A 27995-nucleotide genomic window follows, 5' to 3' on the forward strand; every position below is an offset into this window, starting at 1 on the left:
TTCCACAGCATGGTATGTAACTTTATTCTTCTATCTTAATAATTTAAAGTATTTACACACTGCACAGTCACTCTTTTACACAAACATATACTTACTGGTATATCCATGAACCACATCTAGAAGGTTTTGCGAAGACTGACACATTGTGGGGGTTCCAAGCATAAAAATAAAATCTGAAGCCTTCTAAAAGAGCCATTTGGAGTGTCTGTGAAAACCAGTGTTCCCTCTAAGCATAAGCTCTCCCTGGAGACCATTCACTAAGTTTCAAAATATCCAGATGTTTGGCATTAAATAAAGCTCTTTTGGCTAGGGTGGACTTCAAGAACCAACATGTGCAAATAACATTTTCTCAAGAAATCCCACAGCAGGAACAAGAAAATAAAAACCCTTTAAAGGAAGCACTACATTTCTGAAATATTACTTGTTTATGGAGCTCATCACAATTAGCTACTACTGTATATACACATAGTTGTGGGATTGGGGGACACAGGAAAACTAACTCAGACTGCCATCATTTACTATGTATTTGTACTGGGGCAGCAACTCTAGGCTTATCCACCAAAATTCTTTCACGATACCTTCAAACTCAATGCACTAATGAGGAAATTCAGCTACCCAAAATACAGGGGCTTTCTTCACAATGTTAAGACCAGCAAAACAGGAAAGCTCCCCTCCTCTACCCAATTCTACATTAGACCTGAAACCACATTACCTAGAGCAGTTTGAAAACAATTTCCAGCTAACATTTTAAAAGGTGTGGCCAGACAGAAGGGATGGGGCAAACCATTTTAACAGATTAGAGAGAGTACTCATCTAGAACATAGTTCTACCTTCCACACTGGCTAGCCAAATCAAGATAACTTAATTGGTTTTCAAAGCAGCATTCCCAGTCCAGTGTAAGAGGCACTTAAATCTTCCTTCCATACCAGTGTCAAGTTGATTAACTTCTCTCTGCCAACAGAATCCAGGCAATTGCTAAAAGGTGACCGTCCCTAATCGGTCTAGCCCATCACCATTCCATGCAAAAACAGGAAAGATTTCACTTCAAAGTACCACCTCTCATACTACACAAACAAGCAGCGAGTCTAAAGTTTATTTATTGAACTTGAGTAATGAAAGCAAAACTATTCCAATCTGTTATTCATGTATATACAGCCCCTCTTCCCCCTCCCCCCCAAACAAAAAAAATCCCCACAGCCACCACCCTGCAGCAATAAGTTTCAGAGCCTGGAGCTACAGCCTCACACTATGGTGCTAAAAGAGCAGCATAAGCCATCAGGCTGTCTGGAGCTCAGGTGCTGAAGCCTGGAGGGGAATGCATTTCAGAGCCTGAGCTGCAACACCTACACTGTGAATTTTAGTGTACAGATTGAGCCCCCTACGCCCGAGTCTAGAGACCTGGGCTCAGAGACTCACTGCCCTGGGTTTTAAAGTGCAGGGTAGACATACCCTTAGAATGCTAGAGGCTCACAAATTTACACTCAACTGTTTTTCCAAAGGAAAAGCAGAATGCAACAGAAACGCTTACTTGGACCCATTAGCAATCATAAGGGATGGGGGGAGGTTGGGGGATGGCACATGTGGGTATTTTTACTGTTGAAAATCTTTATGAGGTAAGGCATGTTACCTCTTCCTTGAAATAATTTAAGGCACTAGATTGATTCAGTGACCCAATGGTTGAGTTTTATCCCTACCACACATGGGGACTCTGTCCAAGTCCCTCTCTCCCTATATTCTAATGCATTTGTCAGAAGCCGTGTTTCAGGAAGAGAATTTCTTCAGTCACTTAGAAACCCGCCAGCTGATTAGAACTCTCACTGCAGGAGATCAGTCATTCCCCAGAGAAGGTGGACAGCTGTGACAGGGAGCCTTAAGGGAAGGGGTGGGTAAGGAAAATTTCCCAGCATCCTCCTTGATATCCTACAGTGATACAACCAACTTCACTTAACCTAGGCAATTTTTAAAAGGGCAGGGGCTCTCCTTGAGCCTAGGCAACCAAATGATCCCTCATTTTAACCCATTCACGGAATACAATTATAATGGTCACGAGGGAAGAGCAATTCTTACAATATTGTCCTATGCAATCAGAACATGTCAAATGAGCTAGAGAAACACCCAAGACTGTTCTACCTACAGCACAATTGCTGTGTAAACTATAGGCAGAGTTACAGTGACATTTTTAGTGTCAGTAGAGGAGATTCATTTTCATTGGGGGAAGGAAACAAGGATGATCTGTTGCTGGGAGAGTAAAGATTCAGTTCTGAATGATTCAATTAGAGAGAAGAACAACTTACTGCTGCATTCATAGGAGAGTGACTGGTGGTCTTGGGAGGAAATTAATGATTGAAAGTACAGGAACACAAAAAAGCATTTAAAGTTCGGTTGAACTGCATAATACTTAGAGGGAGCACTGGGTGTGGTGTATGTACACGTGTATGTGTATTATACATATCCAGATACACACATAAATATTTAATATATAAAAAATAAAGTGCTTTCTATGAGGTCCCAATGCAGGGACATTATAAAACATTTCACCAACTGCAAAACAAAATTGATACAATCAAAGAATACTACATCCAGCATACATGAAAAATGGTAACACGATATGTACAATCTGGCGGGCGTCCCAAGACAAACATCCCTTCATATACATGGTATATACATATATACTCTTAGCTTTACTCAATATATTATGACAATATATATTTTAAAACTTTGTTATAGACAAAATAACCTACAAAAATGCAACAAGGATCAAGCACACAAGTCCAAGACTAACAGACAATTTGCTATGCTTGCCTAAGCCACCATTTCCACTGTTGGGGAAGATGTGCCAGCGCTCTTTCCTGGGATGCAGTGCCTCTACGTCCTGCAAGGCACTATGAGCTGCTGCCGTGAAGTTAGCGTCACCCGTGGTGAGCAGATCAAACACACAAGAGTAAAAATAGATGTCCTTCACCAGCATCTTCTCGTGGCATTTGGTAGTGGCACTCTCCAGTGTGTACAAAGACCGGGGCTGAGCAGAGGCAGCACGCGGGAGATGCTGCCCCATAACGGGCAAAGGTAAGTGGCCACTATCATCAATGCGTTCACTTGAAGGGCAGCCGTTCACACAAAGCTGCAGGTCCTGGCTTTCTTCATAAGCCATGGCCAGCTCTTGTGGCATACGAATGGCCAGTGTTAGGTAACGTCCAACTTGGCGCACAAATACAGTGGTCCCGATGTACCTGGCATGCATCTCCACGTATCTGCCGCTGACCCTCTCCACTATGCGCAAGCTCTTGGTGTCACTGTCCCCTCCACTTGTTGTGCCATCTACAAAAGCTGCCGGTAGGTCATCAGTCACTGCCTGGTACACCTTCTGTTCTGTGCAATCTTGGTATGATTTAAAGATAATAGTGATCTGAAAGAAAACAAAAGGGAAATAAGAGAGGAAATTCATCTCAAAACCATTATCACAGCTGTAGACTGAGAATGATCAAGGGCTGAAGAGCTGCCCACCACGCCCATGCTGGCCACTGTTCATTCCTAGAGCAGAGTATATCTAGCGTGCACCCATTCTCAAAGTCTTAATACACTTGCTAGCAGACGACAACTTAAAATGGAGTTCTCAAATTTGCAGGAAACTCACAATACTGAAGGACAGCAACTGGAAAAGAGGCCAAAAGTGGAACAGGCTGTATATATGACTCAGTGCCACAGCTCCCTCTCAATGTTTTCTAAACACTTTGGAACACATCTGCAGTCAAGTAGCCATATGTGCCAAATAATTCCCATGCCACTATCTTCTGTGGCACAACCAGTTTCGATCCATTGGGAAATGGGGAGGAGGAGTACTGTGTTCTAATGCAATTAACACAGAGAGGGTAGGGAGTGCCACTGACTATGTGAACACAGACAGAATATTCACCGTGTCCTCTCTAACATATAGCTAATCCTTGCAACAACCTTGAATTGTTGTAGAAACAGCACAGTATTATCATTTCAACCATCAAGTCAATAGGCAAGCAATGACTAATTGCGCTTTTCTGTAAGCATTTAACAGTATTTGGATTTAGCCTTTATAATCTAGGATATTTGACACCTCTAGTCCACTAGCAGCTACAGAATACATGTATTACAGGCAGAAGGGGAATAAAACAGGTGGGATATATGAAAACGCACCACTCTGAACAAGACAATAAAAAGTACAAACTTTGCTTTATTTAAGAGGGGCTTGCAAAGAATACCTGGAAGTTTGTACCTTTTTATTGCCTCTTAAATTTTAAATATTTGTTATTTAAAATAAACACACAATAGAATTAACAGATACTCCAGTTCCATCCCCCCCACCCCAGGTGTTCGCAAGAGGGTTATGTTGTTACATTATTTGTTAGGGTACCTAAAGCTCTGTAGAAGTATCTTATTTTTATTTAAGTGGCACATGTGTCTGCAGCTTCCTTCCCAACAGTGAAGAAGAAACACTGACTTGAACAGTCTACAAGTTTTTTTAATACTAAAAAGAACTAGTATTTTAATAGCTATATGTTCAGACTTGACAAACTATATACACATCATAAAGTAGGAGAAAAAACTGCTTTGCAGTTTGTCATTTAAGTACTCCAAAATGTGTTAGTGAACATTTTCCAGCACTATGAAATTCTTTAGTTTCTAGCTGTCCTTGCATGTTTTAGTTTCAGTTAGCCACCACACCACACAGCAGCTTTTCTTTCTTACCTCTCAGCTTTGAAATACAGGAATTAAAGGCAAATAAGCAGCTGGATTACATTAGAGGAGGAAGATTAAACATTAACTTTGCTCCTTTTTGCTATTAGTAAATAAAAGTGAAGATTTTCTTCACCACCATCTCCCCTCCCCACTCCAAAGCCTGCTCCAAAACACACACAACACTAGTTTTAATGTTTTATCTGCCCCAATTAGTTAGCATTACTTTCTCTCACAGACAGACAGAGCATTCACTACGCTAGTTCCGAATGTTCCCACTGGTACTGTCTGCTTGGAATTTTCCAACAGTTCCTCTTTCTTTAATCAGTTACACAGTTAGCTTGGGACCAGCTGCAGTCAAACAATCTGTTAAAATCATATGGGCCACAGCTGAGATTGAAGGATTCTGTTCAAAATACAGACAACATACAAAGTACTTCCCCTTAGAAAGTCACTGTTTTTTGTCTAGTACACTGAGCCACCATTCCACTTTACTTCCAATCTTTTACGTTTAGTTCAATCCAGCAGTCCAGAGGGGAAAATATCCTGGACGTCGTCTCATGAGTAATTTGTTGTGCATCTGATCCTGATGCCTCAGTAAATGAAGTTTCAACAAAGTTGCTTTTACGCAGGACTGCAAAACAGATTTATCTACTGGCCCTGGACACAAAGAGCAGGGCAATGGTATCATTCTTTAGGCACATCTGTGACACTCTGCAAGAGAAGAATGATTTATATCTGAGCTGAAGGAAAATTCTGTGCAAGTCTGCTCAGCACCTGAGTGCATCTGAGGTTAACAGCGTGGATGGCTTTTAAATGACACACACACACACAACTTGCTTTTCTACATAACCACCCACTCTCATTCCCTAACAATCATAACATCAATATGCTCCATGATTGACTTAAGGCTTTTCTAAGAGTTGAGTAATTTGTCACTAGTTTCTCAAACCTAAGTTTCAGTCAGTTGGTACTTCTTGTGCAGAGGGACACTGTTTCTCTACTTGGTGAAGACCATGAGAAGTCTGGATGTTACAGAAGGAAAAACATTTTTTACTTTGCTTCTGGCAACTGCAGAAGGAAGAGTCACCAAACTGCTGCTATCTTACTAGGAGACTGCTTTTTTCATCAAGGGTAAAAGTCATGCATAAGGAGAGAACAAACACTTCCAATACCACTCTAGCCCAGTGATGGCGTTGCACAAGGAGCACAAGCTGAATAGCAATGAAAGGGCAGGGTATACTGTGTGAGGTCTCCACAATTCGGCGAACAAAGAGAAGGCCACTGGGATGGGCTAGGTTCCACACCTAGAGATACAGTGGGCTAGAATATCCAGGGAAAGACTGCAGCATCCATTCCGGTCCACAGAACAGTGAAAAAGGAGGTCTGTAGGATTGTGGTAGATTTAATACTCCTTACCCAACTTCCTCCCTCTTCATTCTCTCTGCAACCCACACCTGTAGAGTACTCCACTCCTGAACATTTTGAGAACAGGAGAAGGTGAATTTCACCCTAAATTCCTCCCTTCCCAATCTCAGCTGCATCAAACTGTATTTAAAAAACAGAAACAAAACAAAAAACAAAAAAAACCACCGACAGTTGATGGATATTTAATTCTTTCACCATTTCAAAAGCTTTGCATCTAAGCTTGCCACGTGTTACTGTATGCACACATAACACTTTATACAACCCAAGTGAACTCTCACACACAGCTGTTCTTATCTATTACAGTGTTCAAAGACCAAGAAAAAAGGAATTTCAACTGCCAGAAGCACCTTAACACATCTGCATCTATATGAAGGAAACACTTTTGTAAAGCAAAACCAATCTCACAACCAAGTGCTTTGGGCACATGTGGCACTCTCAAAAGTTACAGCAATTATTAGGATGAACCACCCCAAAAACAAACACACTTCCAATTCCCACTCTCCAAGATTTCCCAAAGTTCTAAACCAGCCTCAGTTACATGAAGGTTATGCACAAAAATAATAAATTCCTACTCCTAAAAGGCTTAATGTTTTGGGCTGAAGCTTTCTACTGCTTGGTCTCATGTGACAGACAAATGTGTTTCTGGAATGAGCAAAATCCTCTCCACTTTCAGTTTGCTGAAAGTGAAAAAAAAAATTACTTTAAAAAATAAAATGATTCTTTTGCAGACCTCATGAAGACCTGAATTTTTGAAGGTGGATCTTTCCCAAGCTACTAGTAATATAGGAAGATTCAATGAGTTATCTTAACTACAGAGAAGCTACTGCCTCCTCATGGGCTTATACTAAGATAAAAAGGTATATACTTTTACAAGTTAGCTAAAACATTTCAGCCAATGTGTTTTAAAATACCTTTCATCCTAATCCAGATGTGCCCCATAGTGCAACTAAGGTACTGTACTCAGAGTTTAGTTGGAGTGGTTTGGTGCTGCTATTTCACTGAAGAGTTTCACAGCTGTGTACACTTGAATTTTCCATAACTACAAGGAGCTAACATTTTAATTTTCCTCCTTCAAGAGGGAGAGATTTTAATAGGATTACGAGTAATGCAGTTCCTTATTAGGTTTTTCTTTAATTCTCTTGAATTCAGCCTTTAAATGTTCTTAAGTACTAATAATTGTGCACCACTACAGGGAAGTAGAGAGACTAATGTTTCACTCATATGACAAAAAACCAGGGAAATTCAATGCAGAAACTTATTAGTTTTTCAACTCTATCACTGCATTTTCAGCCCAAAAGATAACTGAAGAGCTCCTCTTCCTTAAGAGCCCAGACTCAGACACGTTACGCATACTAAATCATTTTCTCAGATTCATAAATTAAAGTCACATTAATTCCAAAAGATTTATGCACATAAGAAAGAGGAGAATTTGGCCAATTTTTTTGAGGGGGGGAGGGGAGGTCATATTAAAGTAAAACAAACAGTACGTGCAACACGACTGAGTTAGCATTTCTGGAACACCTTGGCTTTTTTGTTTTTTAAACATCTTAACTTTAGTGCAATGAGTTCCTGAGCTTGCATTACCAAATGCACAAATATGTTATTTTACACCTGACATTTTGCATCACCTTCTCCATCATGCATATAAAAGATACATATATAATAAGCCATTAGCCCTAACAAGTGTTAAGAAAGCCTTTTTTCCTACTCTGTAGTATTCACATGCTTAAATTAATTCCTATTTTTCCTCTTAAAAAAGGAATACTACCAAAACTGTAAGTACCAACATTTAAATACCCCTCTCCTTCCTTTACTATGGCTATTTGCCATCTCCACGGAATTCCTAGTCATTTCCTCTATCTCCCTAATATCTAGTTTTCTATTCTACATAGATTCTTATACCTTGCTCATTACTGAAGTTTCAGAACACCTTCCAGGAGTGCATTAAGCAATGTGACTAACTTGTTACATGTTTAGTATCTCATCCCTGACAATGTCAGATTTCACCCTTCATCTCTTAAGGCGTCATAGAAACAGCACATTTCGTATACACAAAAAAGCCCCCCACTCCCTCCCAAAGACACATACACACTTCTACCTGTTGTCCTTGGAAACTTTTTAGTCTCTGAAAGAGTGAACCTCTACACAACATCTGTATTACTTACTTGTTTCTATGAACTAATCAATATACTGCAATAACTCAGTTTGGCACATTTGCACTATACCACACCATTTATTATTGATGGATGGTATTGCTGTGCATTTAAAACATCAATGCCTATGTTAAACATTTCTTCCCTCCCTCCCCCACCGACTCTGGCTCTTGCTCATTCATTTTTAATATTTCATTCCCTGTGATCTTCCTCACCCACAAGAACAAGGAAGAGATATTAGGTACAAATTCAGCTCCCATATCAGAATGCAACATTAAGGGCCCAATCTTCTATGCCTACTGCAGGCAAAACCCCTACAGAAATAAAAATTTTGCCTGCACAGGCTCTATGGACTTAGGCCAAAAAACAAAACATCACAAAAAAACCCTATTTTGAATGTAGATACTGCTGTAGAATAAATACTCCAAACTAAGTATTATTTTACAGCATTAAAAACTCTGAAAGGCAGCATGGTCTCATGGACAGGTCACTCCGGTGGGAGCCATGAGAGCCAAGTTCAATATTGCCAGTTTTACCACTGACCTGCCATGACTTGGATAAGTCACTTTAACCTCTCTCTGTTTCCCTTCCCACCCTTTGCCTATTTAAACTGTAAGCTCTTTGGGGCAGGGATTGTATCTCACTTTGTCTTTGCATGTAGCCTACCATAACTGGCTCCAAACTCAGCTGAGGCCTCCAGATGCTACTGTAATACAGGTAATAATAAATGCCTACCATCACAAATAAAGCCACAAGATCCTTTGCCTTGAAGAGCTTACAAGTGGATTTTAAGACATGTAACAAGACAGTTGCAGATGTGGAAGAACAAAGGCTACAGCAATAAGAAAGTTATACCATTATTCTAAGGCTCAGGCATTTTAAATTTATGTTTAAAAAAAAAACCCATGAAAGTAGCATCACCCTTGTGCCATAAGAAATATTGTAAACTTTATCTGAGAGTTCCCTTAAGTAAGTGGTGGCATGAAAATTAATGTGATCCAGAAACAGGTCTGTCTAGCTGAGTATCTATATATCTTAGCAAGGCTCTGTAGTTATTCAAACTGCATATTCAGCAGTCTGAATCCGCAGAAAATACTTCATTTGTGCTTCTTGGAATTAAGATTTATCATTAGTGTTTAAATCTGTAGTTTGAAGTGCATGACCTATTGGCATCATTGGAAGGAAATGCAGTATCTTGATTTACTATGGTGCTATATTAATCCATGGAAGGGGGGATGAGGGGAACAACGCATGAAAAGAAATGTAGTCCCACTAATGCACTGGGGTGATTCACCACATGCTGGTTTAAGAAGTTACAGAACTAGAATTTCAGCAGGACATCATGAAGCTAGATAACTTCTGAATCTGTTAACCCACGTTTTTACAGCTTCCATGTCCAGTGGGTTCTGACGATCAGAAGACAGGAGGGCAAGACCACTCCAGCTGTCTTGTTCTGTACACTTCCCCTGAAGCTGTGGTACTGGCCACTGTCAAGATAGGATACTGAGCTAGATGGACTTCTGTTCTGACCCAGTTATGTTCTTAAACAATATTAATCAAATCAAGCAACATGGTCAAGGATGGCAGGCTGCATGTTTGACCGATCTACCGTCCATGTCTTTTTGAAAAACTACCGTTCTTTGTGCACTTCCCACACATCATTAAACACAAATGTTTCAGTTTTATGCCCTCAGAATAGAAATGATGCAAGGAGCACAACACTCATGAACAATAATACAGAAGAGCTTGCGGGGTAGGGGAAGACATTTAGTGAGGGAACACCTCAAAGACAGATAATGCTGACTGAAATATTCAGTAAGTTTGGTGGTGAGATTTCTGGACCTCACTGCTAACTCTAAGCATGAGCTGTTCTTTCCAGGTGAAATTCCTTTGAATATCAGCAAGAGACAAAGGATGAATCTGGCCCAGAAGATTTTCCAGTGTGGGAAGCTCCACATATTTCAAATTACATCAGAAGAATAATCCCTGCTGTGCTAACAGTACATCTCCAAGAGTGCCAGCGGGAGGCATGTGTCTGAGCACAGGAAGGATGTTCTGCTGCTATCTGGGCACATCCCAAACAGGAGAGGGAGGGAGGAACAAAAACTCAGAGGAGACTCACTGCCTCTGTGGCAGCAACTCAGTTCTTCACCAAGAAGTCTCTTGTTCTCAACCAAGGAGGGAATGGGAGTGTTGCAACAAGAGTCAGATACACGGCTCCCCCATCCACTCACTTGCAGCACCCAGCCGCATTAGTACTTGAGAAGATCAACTCTCCAGTGAGATGTCCGAGGGTCATGACATTCAGAAGAGAGGACTAAAGGAAATATCATGGGTCTTCCAGGATTCTCACACACAAAAAGGGGGTATATGAGTGTAGAGAAAGGTAAAGCTTAGTTTAAAAAGTGCTGGTTTTTGGGTATCCACTTAGAAAAGGGTCCTAAAGATTTTAAAAGAAAAAATAACTTCTCTAGTGAGGTCAGCAAACAGAAAGGAGGTCATTTTTTACTAAATGGTATAGATTTTGAGTGTGATTTGTAGAGAACGTGACTAGTTTAAACCCTATTTAATTCTACAAGAGTTTGCCACAAGGGTGACTAACAAGAAGTGGTAGTTACTGGAGTTAATTGGAATGGCAGCTGAAATACCCCACCCTGTCTTTGAAATGCCTAATGAATATGTAAAATTAACTCAAGACAAGTGGACACTCAGGCAACAGTTAGAAACTAACATTTAATCCTCACCTCTACACTTGAGGAAAAAACCTTCCACTCAGGCCTATCATCATATACAACCCAAAACATAATTTAACTACATGAAGATAAAGGTTTTCTGTATTCAAAGTTTTATTGTTTTCTATCATGTTCTATAAAATAATTGGTAATGCAACATGGAGAATTTTGCAACTGCTCTCAGCACAACGAAAGATTCTTTTGCTTCAAGCCCCTGCCCATGAAGCCAACCTCAATACCACATTTGCGGGCTTCTCCCATAACGATCTTCCTACTTTTGTCACCCCCCCGCCCCGCTTCAGTGCAGAATACCCTTCCCAAACTGGATCTTTATTACATACTTCAAGATGTTAGGCATTTATTTTGATTGGCTTTCTTGCTCAACTTCATGCTGTGAGCTAACAGTCGCTTAGTTACCATGGCCAAAAGGAAAAAATAAGGGGTCCCTCAAACCGGACTCCAGGACAATACTCTTCCACTCGTAAGGAATCAACTGTGTGGGAGCAGGGAACTCACCAGTACATTTTCTCCTTAGATATTCCCTCCCCCTTCCTCCATGCACAAAGATAAATAACCAAAAAACAAAACAAAACAAAAAAGAGGGAATGAGCAGAGATTACTCTACACTAGAGGTGGCTATTCTAGGTTAAGGTTGAAACACTTTGGGAGGGTACTAGGAAGAACCTTTCACTGCCAATGCCTATGCTTTACCAGTTTGAGGATAAACAGATTAGTTGAGTCTGCAGAGCTGCCAGTCTGAGTTCCCTTCACAAGCAACGATTCAGCTACATTTTAAAGAGCCAGCATGCATGTTTTAGCTTAGATACATGGGAACGCCTTTTCACTCAGGATGGAGCTCTTGATCTTAATGAAATTAACAGACCCCTTTCCAAAAAGTAGAGGCCCTGCAAGTCTGCGTGAAAGTTGTTCTGATGACTGCATGTGACAGTTAGGTGCCTAACAAGCCATTTGCCCAAGTTACTACCCAGTTTGCCTGCCCAACTGCTCCAATTACTCGCATAGGCAAGATGCCTCAGACCCTTCACTTTTAACCCTTAGTTTATAAACAGGGATCTGCTTTGTTGGCAATTACACAAGTTCAAGTTGGAGTTATCATAGCAAACAAGTTTTTTGGACTTTATTTTTTCTAGATATTTCACTCTACTGAGGCAAGTTTTGCCCTTTCTGAAAATTAGAACCGAGTTCATCTTGACCTCATACACTAGAACAGTGGTTCCCAACCTTTTAGGCTCAAGGGCCACAGATAGTGTTTTTACAAGCCTGAAGGGCCACCAGTCTCCACCAGCAGGCCCCCCCTTTGCAGCCAGAAGGAAGGAGTTCAACCGGGAGCCTGCTTCCTCACTGATCTCCCATCTCCCTGGCTACAGCAGGGAAACCACACGCATCCTGTAGTCCTGTGCGCTCCACCTGAGTCCCTAGGCAATGCCTCCCTTCTGCAGCCAGGGGGACAGAAGATCAGTGCTCCCCTCCCTCTGGCTTCAGCAGGGAACCCAGCACCTAGGGACCCCGGATGAGTGCTTTACAGTGCTCCCTGGGAGGGGAGGGCAGGGGAGGGGAGGGGAGGGAAGGGGAGCACTGATCTCCCATCCCCTTAGCTGCAGCAAGGAGCCTGCACCAATCTTGTGCCCTGTGGCAACACGCTCCGCTTGAGTCTTCAGGCACTGGCTCCCTTCTGCAGCCAGTGGGAGGGGAGCAGCGGGCCACTTTGAAAGCCCCTGAAGGCCACTTTTGGCCCCCGGGCCACATGTTGAGAATCACTGCACTAGAACCACTGCAATAAGTATACAAAGATCAGTATTATTGTACATGGCTGATAATCTCATGGTCCTACTTAGAAAGACAGTATAAGAAGAAGATGTCTTATTCCAGTTAATTATTCAAGGGGGAGTAATAGAGCAAGTTCAGTACAATGAGAGTTCTTCCTGCAAAAAGAGAAGACAGACTGCAAAATATATTAAAGGATTTTAGCTAGAAGACAGACCACTTAACCTATCAATGTTTTACTACACTTCTAATGCAGCTGATTGAGATCCTTGGTATTCCAATTACCTAAGGCTTTTAACTGTGCCCGCTATAGTAAAAACTCTGTTCTCACACTGTCCCCATCTCCCAACTCCCATCTCTTCTCTACCACTACCACCACTAGCCTCTCCCAGCCCACCCACCCAAACGATAAGCTAGACAACAATCCATGTCAGTGCTATATCAGAAGAAAGTTCTCCGTGTAGGAGCACAGATAGGATTGTGCTTCTACGGAATTCTCTTCTGCTTCTCAGAGGGGCTTGGGAGACAAAGCATTGGTGAGAAGAGGAGATAAATGCATTACTGGCATCTAGACCACTTGCTGAAAGGATGTGGTAAGTAAACATTTCCTCCCCCATAAAAAAAAAAACCCACTATAAAAGAGTAGAGTCTTCCTCTAAGGTACTTATCAGGCTCCCACAATCTTTAATACATTTACACTCCTTACCCTTTGTGAGGGAGGGAAGTATTATTTACATGCATTTTACAGATGGGGAACAGAAAAACAGAGAAGCTAAATGTCTTGCCCAAGGTAACAAAAGAAGTCCATAGCGGAGCAGGGTCTTGAGCCCAAGTCTTCCAAGTCCTGGGCTAGTGCCCTAGCCTACTGGACCATCCTTCCTCCTCCATCTGAAAGGCACTGGGTTCCCACAAAGTATAAAGACTAGATACGAAAGAAAGCAAAGTTACAAATCTCAACTATTCCCATCTTGCCTACAGATTATGCAATGCCTCTTAACGTAGTTAGTTCTGATGAAAAAAGTTTCCTTGCTATCTACATCATGAAAAGCAGTAATATGTAAAACATCTAAAAAATTGAAACTGCCAACAGCACCAAGTGTATAAGGACATGACTTCCAGCCTTGGGAAATACCCTTCAAATAAGAATAGTGAGCCCCATGCTCTCTTTTATTCCATGCCACAGAGGAGAGCTGCGGGTCAAGAAAAGCAGGGGGAGGCCCCCCCAAAATTAAAAAGGGCAAAAAGGACCCCTTGCCAGCACATTCTTCCTCCCTCTGTTGCAGTCAGACTTCTGTGGGTCTTGGGGTGGGGAAAGAGGAAGCAAAGAGTTTTACATGCCATGATCCCCTAAACTGCAGGTAGATTTCCCAGAATAAATCTGTAAGGTATTTATGGTTTATCAAGCCACACATCCCTTTAGCTACCTGCTATGGTGCAGGGAGGTGGAGTAAATTGACACAACCAATGGCTGTATGGCTCTTGAGGGAGCTACGCTACCAAAGGGGAATCCAGGTAGCATATATTAAATAGGCCAGTCATCGTCCTGGATTTGTCCCAATGCCTTGACCCCTGCACCCTATATAATGCTCAAATCCCTCTCCTCTTGAGAAGAGCATGCAGAGGGAACTGTGAACCTCCAGTTCCTCCTTTCATTGATTTCCCCTGAAAGGGGTCAAGTGGCTCATTAGTAGGTGGCATTTGCCCAAAATTCAGAACTTTGTTGAAAACAAGCTTCTCCAAAACAAAGCCAATAAGATCCTCTTTTTCCTTTCTTTATGAAAAACCCACAACATTCCTCTGAAGTGTTTGTAATCCAAAACACTACATAACTACTAGTAAATGCAGTCCTGAAAGTAATGTTGATGAGAAACCGATTAGCTTATTTTCATGCTCTGAGCGGAGAGAAATGCAGCCAGTAAACAATCTTAAGTAGTGAAAGGTTAGATTCAAAATGAATTTTTGAAATCTAAGTCATCAGTAACACCAGTACTTAGTTTTAAAATTAAACGAAGTAACACCCACTATGATGAGAGTAAATTCTGCCTCAAAGTGGTAGAAGCTCCATCATTGGAAACTAGATGGAACAAGACAATTGAAAATATACTGTAAGGATCAGTGTTGCACTGACAAGATAATTTAATAAGCCCCCTCTCTCTCGTATAGGAGTCTGTGCTTTGTAAAGTAATCTAGGGGTCAGAAAGATGCATTAGTTTACAACAGATATTTTGCAACATTTCCAGTGCAGTAGAAACACAGCCTTCAGCTCCCACAAAGAGATGTTCTGATAAAAATTTGATTGCCTGGCAAAAACAGAGAAACCTCAGGTATTGCACAGCATCTAGCATGGTCACTGGTGCCAATAAACCACTTTCAATATTCTAAAATGAGCGCCTTCCTGAAGTCCCTTTAATAACTGCTTTTGCATATTTAACAACCCTGTGGGTGGTGAGGCACATCCTTAGGTCAGATTTTAACGTTAACATACTTCTAAAGAGAAAGCGCCGAACACAGCACTCCTCCAGAGGGTTTGGAGGCAAGAGGAGAATACTGCTTACATGGGTTTAAAAACTGGAAGCAACACAAGTACCCTATCCTTGGAAATGAACAAGTTTCTCCACCCCAGCATGGGAGAGGGTAAATCTCAGTAACATTCCTTCCACGTTTGTTATCTTCACAGAGAATTTCACCTGAGCTATATACACACCCAGGAGTTCTCCCATTCTTCTTCTATCCCTACCAAGAGAACCTCCCTGCTGCAAGATGTTTTCTACAGCTGCCTAGCAAAACTTAGAATACAAAATACTTTTTCATACTATTAAGTATTTTCCCTTCTTGTGTTCCTACATTTAAGTGTCTTGCAAGATCAACTTCAATAAGCTTTTTCTTTCTTTTTAAAGTTGCAAGTCTATTTTCAGAAGCAGATTATGGAAAGTATGCATCTTTCAAGGTTTATTTGGGCATGCAGATTGTGCTTCGATACAAGTATTCATTAAAAGCATCCCAAGTTTTTGAATTCTTAATAGTCAGTCCAATGCTGATTCTCTTACATAACTCCATTACTGTCCAACCCAGAGATTTCATCTCACTCGTATTAGTGTCAACACTGGATGCCATCCCAGAACTGAACAGCAAGCCAAGAATCTACAGCAAGGTTGCTCTTCTAGCACTATCATTATCGCACAGTTGCCTTGATGTTAAATTTGCAGATCCTGATCTAGTTCTACAACTAGCGATGGCAATGAGAACACTCCAAGACAGGCATCTGGGCAGGGTAAGCAGAGCTTAAACGTTAAGGTACTTTCCCCCAGTTTGTGCCTTTAAATGGTTATTGTACCACCGTTGTATGTCATTTCCATGAGGAACCACTGTGCTATTAAAGGCTCGCAGTCAACTTGAATTTTTTTTAATTAATTTCTAAATACAGCTTTTTTCTGATACTGCCTCCTTTAAATAGTTTATTCTGTGGTTAAAAATATGCACAAGGATATTTTTTATCCTAATCTGCCTTTAATGATCTAAGATCATCAAAACATGCCCAAACCTGCTTGCTGCCTTTTCACTTTGTTTCTTTCAGCTTTTCTGTTTTTGTTCCTGGTAAGCACCCTTTTTGGGGTGGGGGACAGGGCATGCACCATCAACAAAAACAGTGAAACTCATAATACCCACACCTCACGGAATTGCAGTTTACATCCAGTTCCACCCCAGGTTAATTTAAGGGTTTATCTTTGATCTCAAACATTTTTGATGAGGCGAGGGGGGTCCTCCATTAAAAACAAACAAACAAAAAAAAATCCTGGCCCTTTTGCTTGGACAAGCTTTCTGAGGCGAAGCCTGGCCACCCATGCATCAATAACCCCATGCACAGAATAAATGGTTTAGTCTGTCTTGTGCTTTTGTTCTGTGCATCCAAGCTTCACATTCCACTCACACCGCTGAAAGGGTGAGGGAGCAAGAGAGAGAGGAGAGAGAACAAATCCTACCTTATTTGTAGCAGTGGCACTGGATCCTGGGACCAGAGGCACATTCGTCACCTGCACAGATAAGTAGTTATTGTCTATGAGAGGCCAGGCACCTTCCACTTTGCATGTCTGAAAGTGATCCTTAAAAGTCCTCGGGTGAGGATCACCAAACAAACCACAGAAGAGGTAAGTGGGAGGGGTTTGCTCCCCTCCCCGAAGTTCTCTGGCTCCTATGCGGCCACTGTAATGACAAGGGTCATGGGTAACCTCAGGGTTAGTAGAAGATGTTGGCCCATCCTTGGAGCAGTTTCTCTGGCTCATGAGGTCGCTGATCCCTAGCACAGCAGAATGGTAAACTAGGTTTCCACGACAGACTTTGGAATTGCGATAGGTGCAGGCAGAATATGCCCGCAGGGCTTTGCAAAACTCCAAATCAAAGCCATCAAGAGCAGAGTTTAGATGTGACGTTAATGACACGAAGTCTGTGGTGCACTTCTGGATTCGACACGGTGTTTGCAGCTGGCAGTCACCTAAGCGGGGGCGGGGAGGGGGAAGAGAGAGAGAGAGAGATCAAACATTTTAGAGTGCGATCTATATTTTTTCTGAACACTACAGACCGCAGACTTAAGGCTACCCAGGAGAGTCTCTCTCTCATTAGGAACTTTCTGCCATATTGCTTAACAGAAAAAAGTTTAGAACACTAAGCAGCAATATAGATTGCTTCTCTCAGAAGACTGAGATGACCCATTGGTGACTTTGTTTCCACAAAGCCAATGGCAGGTAGTTGATTTAATAAAAACATTATCTCCTGCCAAATATGAACCCAGTGTTTCTTCTCCATATTGTATAGAGATGATATTGTAAACCCATGCTTAAATTAAATCACTTATTCAATAACTGTATCTCCATTAGTCTCTGATGTTTTTCATGACAAATTGGTTGGGTTTTAGTTTTTTGGTAAATTGTATTCCTGGAAAGGACAAAGAGAAGGTGATTTTGCCATAGGTTAAACATACAGATTTAGTCTTCTACTGTAGGAAACGACCCGAGTGGTGCAAAGATCATAGTTACACCCTCTTCCAAAAGGAAAAAAAATGCAGGCCATAAAACTCAGTTTACTTTCATTCTTGGGCACTGCACAGCTAGTGCTTCATCAGTCATTTTCTTTATACAAACGAAAAAACCCTTCACACTATACTTTAAAACTGCAGTTAAGGTTTTGTCAACTGTGGAAACCAAGCATTCCAATAGCACCTTATAAGGTTGGGATGGGGAGGGAGCATGTGGAGGGAAACAGAAGCAGATCATGAAATGCAGGTGGTAGTCTTACATTTTAGCTCATATAAATTAGACAGACTAGTTTCACAGGGTGCCATGGTCACCTGGCTTCTGGAGAGGAAGTGTAATTACAATCTTGGCAAGTAACTGCTTCCCTCAACCCTCCCTTTCCCTGCCCATTCAGCCTTTAATGTCATGCTTTCATATCCTCTAACATTACTCTGAGCACAACACTTACCACAGAACATCTCACAGGGGAGGGGAAAACAAGACAAAGAACTGCATGTTGTACTGAAGGAGGTATGAATGCAGACAGATTTCATTGCAATTAGAAGCAGAACATAAAGACCTGTTTCTGTGTAGAATATACAACATACTGTATTGCAGAAAACATCCAAGCACATTTATTTGAAGCAATAAACTGGAAAATTCTACAATACCTATTTTTAAAATTGCACTGGATAGGTAGGTATTAGCTTTCCAATGCCAGGTGAAGATGATGTGGGCAAGAAAAGCAAATAGGCATCTACCTGAATGCTTTGTGTCCACTAACTGGAAACCAGCTTTCAAGAGAGATATCTTTGGCTCACCATCTATGCAGCTACATCTATTTTTTTTAAAAACGTTACTTTAGGTGAGAGTATAATCTACATACTATTTTGTTTTTATATTCTGGTGCCATCCATAGTATACTAGGTGCTGTGAATAAAAATTCACAATCTAGGAAAAACCAAGGATGGTTTACCCCATATGCAATACACTATGATTTTGAAAAACCATGAGTAAGCAATGTCTGTTTATTCACCTAACAGGGAGAAGGGGAGGGAAGGGTGTAAGGAAGGGTAAGGGTTAAATAAATACTTATTGATATTCTATAGGTTACCCAGTTTTGGTAATCTTTTATCAAATACTGTGTTATGCATCTCTTTCAAAAACCAAGAGTTATAGGCTTAAATCCAGCATTTAGATACTTCCACCTACCACCAAATTTTAGCCAGTAAGGTACAAGTGCTTTCAAGATGAAAATACTTTTAATGAACACTCAAGCTTTTCATAAACTAACATTCCTGTCTAGCAAAACTTAAGAGGAAACATCTGAAATATTATTCTGCCTTCCTTACACCAAAAAATAAATCTCCTTCCGACTCTCGAGTGTGGAGCTAGATACATTTCCTATTAGAAAACTGACAATGTTAGTTTAAATACCCTACACTCCAGTTATATTAAACTTACCCTACAGAATTAAAAGTTTAAAAAAGATCAAATAAATAAAAAAGGTATGTTTTCTTCTCTTTCACACTAGAAAATCCCTGAATAGTCCTGCTACTACCTGTACACTATTTTAAACCCTATTCTAAAGAACAAAAATTTTAAAAATAAAATTTACACTGGAGGGTAAGCAAAGAACTAACCATTACAGCTAAGAGAACTTAGTAACATATAGTTTAGGACTTCACACAATAGCTGTCCAAGCACCAACAGCTTCCCATTAAAAATATGTTAGGGCTATTTGTTCTTTATACGAGCTATAAAATTCAGCTGTGTGTACATTTGTTTGAAATTACAACATCATAAAATATTAGGATGAAGAGGCGTGTGGAAATATTTATGAAAATAATGTGTGCATACACATGCACTGGGGGTATGGGAAAAGATGAAAACACAATACCATTTTAAATAGTCTTTCCCCACCCATCAAACTTTCTCTCTCTTCTCACGTTTTGCTTGTTTCCCTTGGCTTCAGAGCACAGCAGGTTTGGTTATCTTAAAAATTCTGGTTAAAGTGTTCTTAAACAAGGCACAAGGTGTGTGTGGAAGGGGGTGGGGGGGAAACAAGCCCTTAAGTAATTTTAACTCTCTTTGTTATCTGGTATTCAAAAGGGAGATGGGAGAGAAAACAGGATGATCAGCTTCATCTCCTCACCTAAACTGACAACTCACTCATACTCCCAGAAATATCCAGTCTTCATGAATTTATAATGACAATGCATGCTTCGCCTGTTATTGGTGGCAAAAGGAAAACCTTGTCATGATGCCAAGAGAATGCATAGTGTAAAAAAAAGTATCAATATACATTTTATAAATTCTTATTGTTAAAAAACATGAATCACAGAAGTGTTATTGATGTAAATTAAGCTATAATGGTGATGAGGCAGGTGGCATGGGAGCAGTAATAAAAGTATATGTCTGCCCATCTGCAAAAAGCTACTTGGCTAAGCACCGTGCAATATGCAGAAACAATTATTTTCATTTCAAAAGCACTGCTCTGAGAGGACCATCACTGTCAGGAAGTACAGTCAGCAAGTGACTTAATTAAATCCAAAAGGATGCTGGTCCTGCAAACACTTATGCGTGTGAACAATTCAACTGAAATTACAGGTATTTTGGAGGAATTACTAGCTAAAAGAGAACATTCTTTCACAGAAACAGATCACCACCATAGCAATTTTCTGGTTGAAAACGATATGGACTTTACTGAGGATGCTTTTTGAAATGTTACACTTTGTTAAAAGAACTACTTGCTGCACTTTTCAGCCAAATTCCACCAGTTAACCACAATTGGACTAGTAAAGAGATGAAATTTATGAAGCCACATTTTACTGTCTTTTACACAGCCTCCAGTCATGTGACTGCTAACTTATTAGAATATGACAGTCTTATCACTCTGCATTATCTAAGGGACAGTTCAAATGAACAGGACATATCATTTTTGCCCAGCACTCTAGCATAGAAATATTTAGGTGTCTAAAAATAGGTAGTATATTTTTATCACAAGCAATGAGAGAGACAAGAGGTCAAATATCAGCTAAGACATTTCTAGGAGACATTCCTGAAGAAATCTGATATCATTTTGCCTTGTTTTCTAAAATGATTAGATTTAAAAAAAAAAAAAAAAAATACTGGAACAATTTAAAAGCTATCATACATGGCTTTTCTTCCTAGTGCTCCCCATCCCCCTGAATGTTATCATTAGAGCAGCTTCTCCACATACACAGGAAAAATAGATCAAGTTCTCTTCCACATGTGAATTCTAAACTTTATAATCTAAAGAAAATTTCAAATACAGATCTGTTTCTTAAGGATTGTCACTCTAGTAGAGCTTGCTTTATAGGACTGATCTTTAATTTCTCTATGTTTTGCTAATCCTAATACAGTAATAAAATACATCTATGATTTCAACTCATTAACACGTGTGTATACTAGGGAAGGAAGACAGATTCAGTGACTATTGTTACTGTTCTGAATCTTTTACACAATGTGGATTTTCCCATATGACATCTTGAAAAAGGGCTGCTGTTGTCTTTTACCTATAGTCAATGAAAAGCTTTAATCTATGTTTTTCCCATTAACAACTGAAAGTCCTGTTTCTAGGTCTTAAATCATCAACTTCACATTTACCAGAAAATCCTCTTAAAAGTTCACATTAAACTTTGCTCCTTCTCAATCCTGCAGAACTTTATTTTTCCTCCTCGCTTACTCCACACATCAGGAAGTTTTTCAGCAGAGGGATGTAACTCCCCATAGAAATATTTTAGAGGAAACATAAACCTTGAAGGAAACTGTACATCACAAATGTGATGGATGGCACACAGCCGATAGACATTAACCCTACAGACCCAAACAAACTGACCAGCCTGATCAAGTTTTACTAGAGAAGGGCAAAACACCAAGAAATCATCATTCAGGGCGATTTTAGAAGCTTTAAAATTAACCTAGACTGGTAGAGAAAATTACAGCCATTTCATTAAAAGCTCGTTTCCCCTCCCACCATCCCCCAACTCCAGCTGCAGGGAACAGAAGAAAAGCACAAGGTTCCCTCTCTTTCCCCACGGTGGAGGCGGTGGTGGAAAGAGAAACCTGATCTCAGCCTGACTTTCAGTAAACATCACCGTAGTGAGTAATAAAGCCCCGGAGGGTCTAAAGCTCACACAGCCTCCCTCCCTTCCCCAAACGAGATCAGTCCTCTCCCTCCAGCGATCGCTAGGAAGGCTGGGGGTCGCGGTGGGGGATTCTTCCGAAGGCTTATATCCTGGTGGGGGGAAAGCAGTCAGATCCCCCCACCCCGCCCCCGGATATCACAAGCCGATCAAAGAGGGGCTTAGCTCCCCTTCTACGGCTATTCCCCCTCCCAAAACAAAGTGATTCCCCGCCCCAGTCCCGTAACGCGAGAGAAAGGAGCAGGCTGGAGGGCACAGGTAACGTGCCAGCCCAACACCGGGCCCCGCCACCCACGGCTCGATCACCTACTGCGCTAGCGCTCCCCCTCCGCCCCATCCCAGCTCCGCCCCGGCCAGGGGCTCTGGCGGGGCACGGGGCGTGCCGGGTGCCCGCCCGGCCGAGGGCAAGCAGAGGCGGCGGCGGTACCTGTGCGCAGCAGCAGCCCGAGGCTGAAGAGGAGGAACAGGGCAGCCGGAGGCGGCGGGTGCTGCCGGCGGCGGCGCTGCTCAGCCCCGGCGGCGGCGCAGTGAGGTGCGGCTTTCCCCATGCCAGTCCATGCAGGGCTGCGGGACTCCGGCGGCGACACGGGGCTGCTGCATGGGCAGGCGAGCGGGCCTCCTCGCTTCCTCTTCTTCCTCCTTCAGCCCCACGGCGGGGAGAGGCCGCCAGGCCAGGCGGGAGCGGGCGCAGCCGGGCGGCGCAGCATTGCGGGGAGAAAGACAAACACAAAGAGTGAGGCTCGCTCGCCCGCCCCCCGCGCAGCCTGCAGCGTCCCCCCCTCGCCGGACGCGCCGCGGACCCCTCGGGCTCGGCCTGGCTGCTCCAGTCCGCCGTCTCCTCCCCCGGCCACTAGCCAATCAATCTCAGCTCCGCACTCGCCTCCTCCCCTGCATCCCGCCCGCCAGGCCACCATTGGCTCGCCGCGCCCGTCCAACAAGCCCGACGCGGCCCCCTCATAGGAGCTCCGCGCTTCCCCGCCGCCCCGCCTCCGCCGAGCCTCCTCCTCGCCGAAGGGAGGCGAGCGGACTGCGGCGGAGGCGATTTGCTGGCACGTCCCCGCCTCCTGGGCTTATTGTTTTCACGCAGTTGGATTCAAGCGCACGGCGGCGCAGCAGCGGGAGGAGTGAGAAGAGCTGAGCGAGCTTTTCTCCTGCCGCCGGGTTCTCGCTCGTGTGCTGGGGTCTCTGCTTTGCCTGCCTGGGTCACTTTCTTGTGCTGAGGCACCTCCCTTCCCGTCTTCCCGACGAGAAACCTGTTCCATTAGCCACGCTAGTGCTCGGCCACCTGAAACCCTGCGGCTCCGTCTCCCAAAACGCTGCTTTCCAACGGACACACATTCAGCACAGCCTCTAAAGCAAATCTCACCGGCTCGGCTTTGTCTCATCTCAGTGCCCCTCAAACTCATGTGATTATAGTCCTCTTCGCACCGCCAGCCAATCACAGCCCCGCGACCGCTGCGCCGAGCATTCCGATTTGGAACGCTGGGTTTGCCAGCGTTCCTAATCGGAATGCAGGCGCAGGGGTGCCGGGGCTGTGATTGGCTGCGAGGGGTATCAATGGAGCCACAGAGAATTCCCGAGGGAAAGATTCCACCGCCTGCTGATAGGCTGTAGCTAGTTTCCGGTGACTTTGTATCCTTAAGTTAATATCAAAACACTTTATGTCAGCCAGTGGTGACAGACACCTTTGCATCCGCACGCGCTCGTTAAACAAGCAAGTCCAACTCGTGGACTTTGTTGTTTACACTGGGCGAATTTTAACATCTTGCTTATTTTAGGAGAACTTTATTCTTAGCGATGTCTCTAAAATCTAAGTATAAATCTGAATCTCACAGTTGTAACGCTGCTACTTTGCTTGCAGTGGCTGTAGGTGAACTGCTGACTGGCTCCCAGGCGCTCAAGTAGGCCCCGCATTATTTAGAGGAAACTCAGACAAGAAGACGGAAGAAGGGGAATACACACCAACTACAGGAGGGAACTGTTGTGACTGATAACGTCCAATTTTGTTATCAGTAGGTGTGAAGTGAAATCTAATCTTCATGAATTGCTCTACCACTTGAATCCACTTTCTTTTCCTCGTTCATTAGTATACACGTCTCTTTGGTGTAGTCAGGCGGGCATGTATTAACCCCTTTCCTTCCAACCCACGGCACCGCTCTGTGTTGAGGAGGTAGCGCAGTTACAGCTACAGTTTTGTAATTACTGCTCGTGCCGTTAATGCTACTTAATAATAATGATAAAAAAATCTAATAGTCCTGTCCAATAGGCCTCATATAATGAAGGCTGTTTGGCTGAAGTTTGCATTGACTAGTTCCACAGCAGTTCCCCACATCACATCCTTTTCTTTAAGTTGTATTGAAATCTGTTTGACCAAGGTGATTTACTTTGCCTCCCCTCGTCCCTTGCATGGAAAAAACAATTTAGTAGCACGAAAAAAACAAACAAAGTTTAGAAACAGTCATTTCTTGGACTAGTCCATTTGTCTGTTTATATATATATATATATATAAATATTATATATATATAAAGCAGCTATGTTTGTACAAACCACCATGTAAGTATAGTAACTTTTCAGTGTCTATTTGCTATGCATTACGGGGACTTCCATGGTTAACTTTTATCAAGCAAAGCTAATTATATGAACTAAATAGGATTACAATATCCTTTGTCACCTCTGTTTCGTTTACTTGTGCCCATGACAAAGACCTGATTCCCCTGCCTCCTAAGGCACAATTTAAACCTTGTATTTTACATCCCCAATTGTCATCAATGTGGGACCAGTATTGCACATAAGAATGATTTGTTCTATACAAGCCTGGCATTAACCATTGCCTTTGGAGCAACTGTGATGTTAGATGTTATACACAATTATGCTTTGCTATTTTCTTTGTTGTTAAAAAAAAACAACAAAACATGAGACTTAAGTGGATAAAAATCAAGAATTTCAAAGATAGATCCAGAGGGGTAGCCGTGTTTGTCTGTATACAGCAAAAACAACCAGAGTCCTGTAGCACCTTAAAGACTAACACATTTCTGCAGGCATACATTTTCGTGGGCTGCAACTCTGATGGAATGGGTTGCAGCCCATGAAAATGTATGCCTGAAGAAATTTGTTGGTCTTTCAGGTGCTAAAGATAGATCTTTCACTCTATTCTTAACTTCTCCCATTTGGTGACCCATTAAAGAAACATCAGAGGCTAGTTCTGCACCAAGAAAACAAAGGGATTTGCGTTTTTTTGCTTGTGTGGACTTTTTAGGGTTACCGTTTTAATCTCTGTAGGGTTTTTCTTAAATTATTTATCTGGCTAAAATCAGATCCTGAAATCCCTACTGAGGCAACAGTCTCACGGTGGCTGACGAGGACTTCTGGTTTTGTTCCAATTCGTTCGCTAAACTTGTCTGTTCTGTTCTTTGAACGGCTCTTTGACAATAGAGGGCGCGCTTGAGTTACTCCAAGTTTTGGGGTTATGAAATGTAACTGTTCATTCAAAGGAGAAACTGCATTTTTTCTGAGGTGCTTTATTGTTCAGTTGTAAATTGTTAATCTCAAAACTGAGATTCAGATGCCTAGCATTTGCATTTTTTATTATTATAAAAATGTATAGTCAGCCTGCAGAAGACGATGCTATTTTTTACAATTACAGTGCCAGATAGTTCCCAGTCTGAAGTGTCAGGATATTAAATTAGCTGAGATATTGGCATGGAAAGGTCATCGTTAGTGTGTTGCTGTGCTTCAGAATGAAAGTTAATTACTAAGTAATTGAAATCCACACAAACATTTGTATTATTATAAACAGTAGCAGATTTGTCTGAATGGATTTTTGAGGTTTAGGTTTAATTTTGTAACCCATGAAAGTAAAGATCAGCAAAACGAAAGTCCCAGTTGGGAGTTGAAAATGTAAAACAAGACAATAAATCGATTTTTAAAAGGCTCGAATGTTTCTTTCTCGCTTTCTTTTCCCCAATTGCAATCGAGGAAAAAGGAAACAAATAGCAAAACAAGCAGTGACCAGCAAAAAAGAGAAATTAAATGAACCTGTAACTGGGTAAAAGTCAAACACATTCAAGAAGCATTACTGCATTTTGAACAAGCGGTGGTTTATTTTCCAAAAGGTATGTCTTAACTGTCCCCCTGCTGATATAATCTCCTTTTCCAGAAATACAACACGAATATCCTCTTGGTCTGCTTATTACATTGGCGTGTGTGGAGCGAGGAATCAAACCTGGGGTTTCAATTTGCAAAACACGTCATTATATTCCCCACTATTTTTTTTCTTTGCCAGTATAAGGAAGGCAGAAATATCAGCAATAAGCAATATTTTGGTACTTACATCATATTTAACCCTTAGGGTGCTGCGCGGATCGCGGAGGTCAACGCTGCATCGTATTCTCCTAGAGGATGGGATACTTTGCAAATTACGACCTGTACATTAGATAATATAAAACGTTATGTCCATCTTCGAAAGTCATAGGACGCATTCATTGGTTGGACCTCTACATGAGACTGACGTGATCCTGGATTTACAGATACTGTCTAAAGCCTGAAAGTAGCAGGTGCAGAAAGCATTTGGAAACCGCCTGCCAGAACCGAGGAGGTAATGCTCTTCCTGCCCATTTATCTCAGGAAACCAGCACAATCTTCCCTCCGAAACAAAATTAACCTCTCGTTAGCCAGAAACTCCCAAGAAAGCTTTAAAGGTTTTGAAATCTCTACCTGAAGTGTTCAGGATTTCTCCCCCAGGCAATGCAATTACTGCCATCAGTTTGGTTTTCCTAACGCAGCCTGAGTTTGAATTTAGCTGCCATGAAACTGACAAGCAGATAAACTCAATGCAAAAAGGAAGCACACCAGCCAACTCTTTAGGGCTCCTATAGGGCTTCCTGAAATAAACCCCAGCATTATCTGGAACACAGAAACACACACACACACACACACCCCACACGCGTACCAAGCTTTTAGATCCTACAGAGCAAGTTCCCATCAATGCCCACCCTGGAGCTTGTGCCCTTTCTTCTTCTAAACGTTAATAACTGAGCCCCACGACGATCCTTGGTTGTTCTCGTTGTCAGTTAACCAGTGAAAACTCCGTGGAGCAGCGTTGCAGACCTATATAGTATTCTTGAAAGGCGCCAGGGTTACATCAGTTGAAAACAATGTATAGTCAGAGGTGTTTATCTGATCAGAAGTAATTTGCAATTTGCAAACATGTAAGTGATTTCAGATGTACGGCTGGACAGTTTAGCCTGTTTTCCTTCCTTTCCACACATGGCTCCTTCGCAAACTAAAGGCAGGTGGATTGGCGACACACACACAACCCCGAACCCCCGACTCCAACAACACAAACAACTCACCACAAACATCCCCTTGTCTTCATCCCTGACGCTTGCCAGCTGGACAAATAGCAGCGCGAGCACACAGAGTCATTCAGCTCTTTCAGAGGGCAGGGACAACGAAGCAGCCCCCTTCCTCTTGGAAGGTGGGACTCATAGCAACACCTCCGCGAGCAACCAGCTTCATCTGGAGAGCTAGTGAAGTCCCCCACCTCGGAGTGACTGCTTATCTGGTTCTATCTTCCTGGCACCGGCACAAAGGGAGGGGATGTGTCTTTAATGACAGCGTGATCTTTCCGCCACCTATAGAAAACAAATGGGGGGGGGGGGGAGATGAGAGCGAGCGAGAGAACACAATAATTCCCCCGCCTGGGAAGCTGCTCTCTCTCCAGGGAGATTGGAGCAGCGCGGTTTCTCCACCCCCTCAAGTCCGCAGAACCTCTGCCAGTGGCTCCTGCAACCGCTGGAATGTACCTGCACATCTGGATGATCAGCTGGGCATGGCTGCGCCAGCCCTTCCCATTCGAGGCTTGCACAAAGGAGCCTTTTAATGGCCCACGTAACACTGCTTCAGTGTACGATGCCTGCCTTTTACAGCCCCCTCGCACTTGTTCACAACATGGTATCAGACTTCCTCGGGCTTAGCTGAAGCAAACGCAGGCAATTTGTTACAATATCAAAAGCC

General features: G+C 42.3%; 1 protein-coding gene across 4 annotated transcripts; it reads right to left on the bottom strand.

Annotated features, from left to right (window-relative positions):
• Positions 1 to 27988, bottom strand: RGMB (repulsive guidance molecule BMP co-receptor b). Of its 4 annotated transcripts, XM_067568546.1 has the most exons (6): positions 27785 to 27988; positions 27332 to 27613; positions 26311 to 26402; positions 22408 to 22619; positions 16786 to 17294; positions 1 to 3406 (listed from the first exon to the last, which is right to left on the bottom strand). In XM_067568546.1, the coding sequence occupies exons 3-6, from the start codon at positions 26313 to 26315 to the stop codon at positions 2738 to 2740; spliced, it is 1395 nt and encodes a 464-aa protein (XP_067424647.1). In that variant the 5' UTR covers positions 26316 to 26402; positions 27332 to 27613; positions 27785 to 27988; the 3' UTR covers positions 1 to 2737. The 4 variants fall into 4 exon arrangements, with proteins under 4 accessions (XP_067424647.1, XP_067424648.1, XP_067424649.1 ...); XM_067568547.1 differs by having other exon boundaries at positions 27332 to 27790; XM_067568548.1 differs by lacking the exons at positions 27332 to 27613; positions 27785 to 27988 and adding an exon at positions 26972 to 27159.
• Positions 27989 to 27995: the final 7 nt, after the last annotated feature.

Source organism: Emydura macquarii, unplaced genomic scaffold, assembly GCF_026122565.2.
Source record: "Emydura macquarii macquarii isolate MOO-44397 ecotype Brisbane River unplaced genomic scaffold, CSIRO-AGI_Emac_v2 contig_2897, whole genome shotgun sequence".
Lineage (NCBI taxonomy): Eukaryota > Metazoa > Chordata > Testudines > Chelidae > Emydura > Emydura macquarii.

Bases quoted from the DNA above. Each gene is read 5' to 3' on its own strand.
- RGMB (XM_067568546.1), bottom strand. The intron at 17,295-22,407 runs GTACCGCCGCCG...GCCCCCGCTTAG, and splicing joins CGGGCTGCTGCTGCGCACAG to GTGACTGCCAGCTGCAAACA. The intron at 3,407-16,785 runs GTAGGATTTGTT...GTTTTCTTTCAG, and splicing joins GTGCCACTGCTACAAATAAG to ATCACTATTATCTTTAAATC.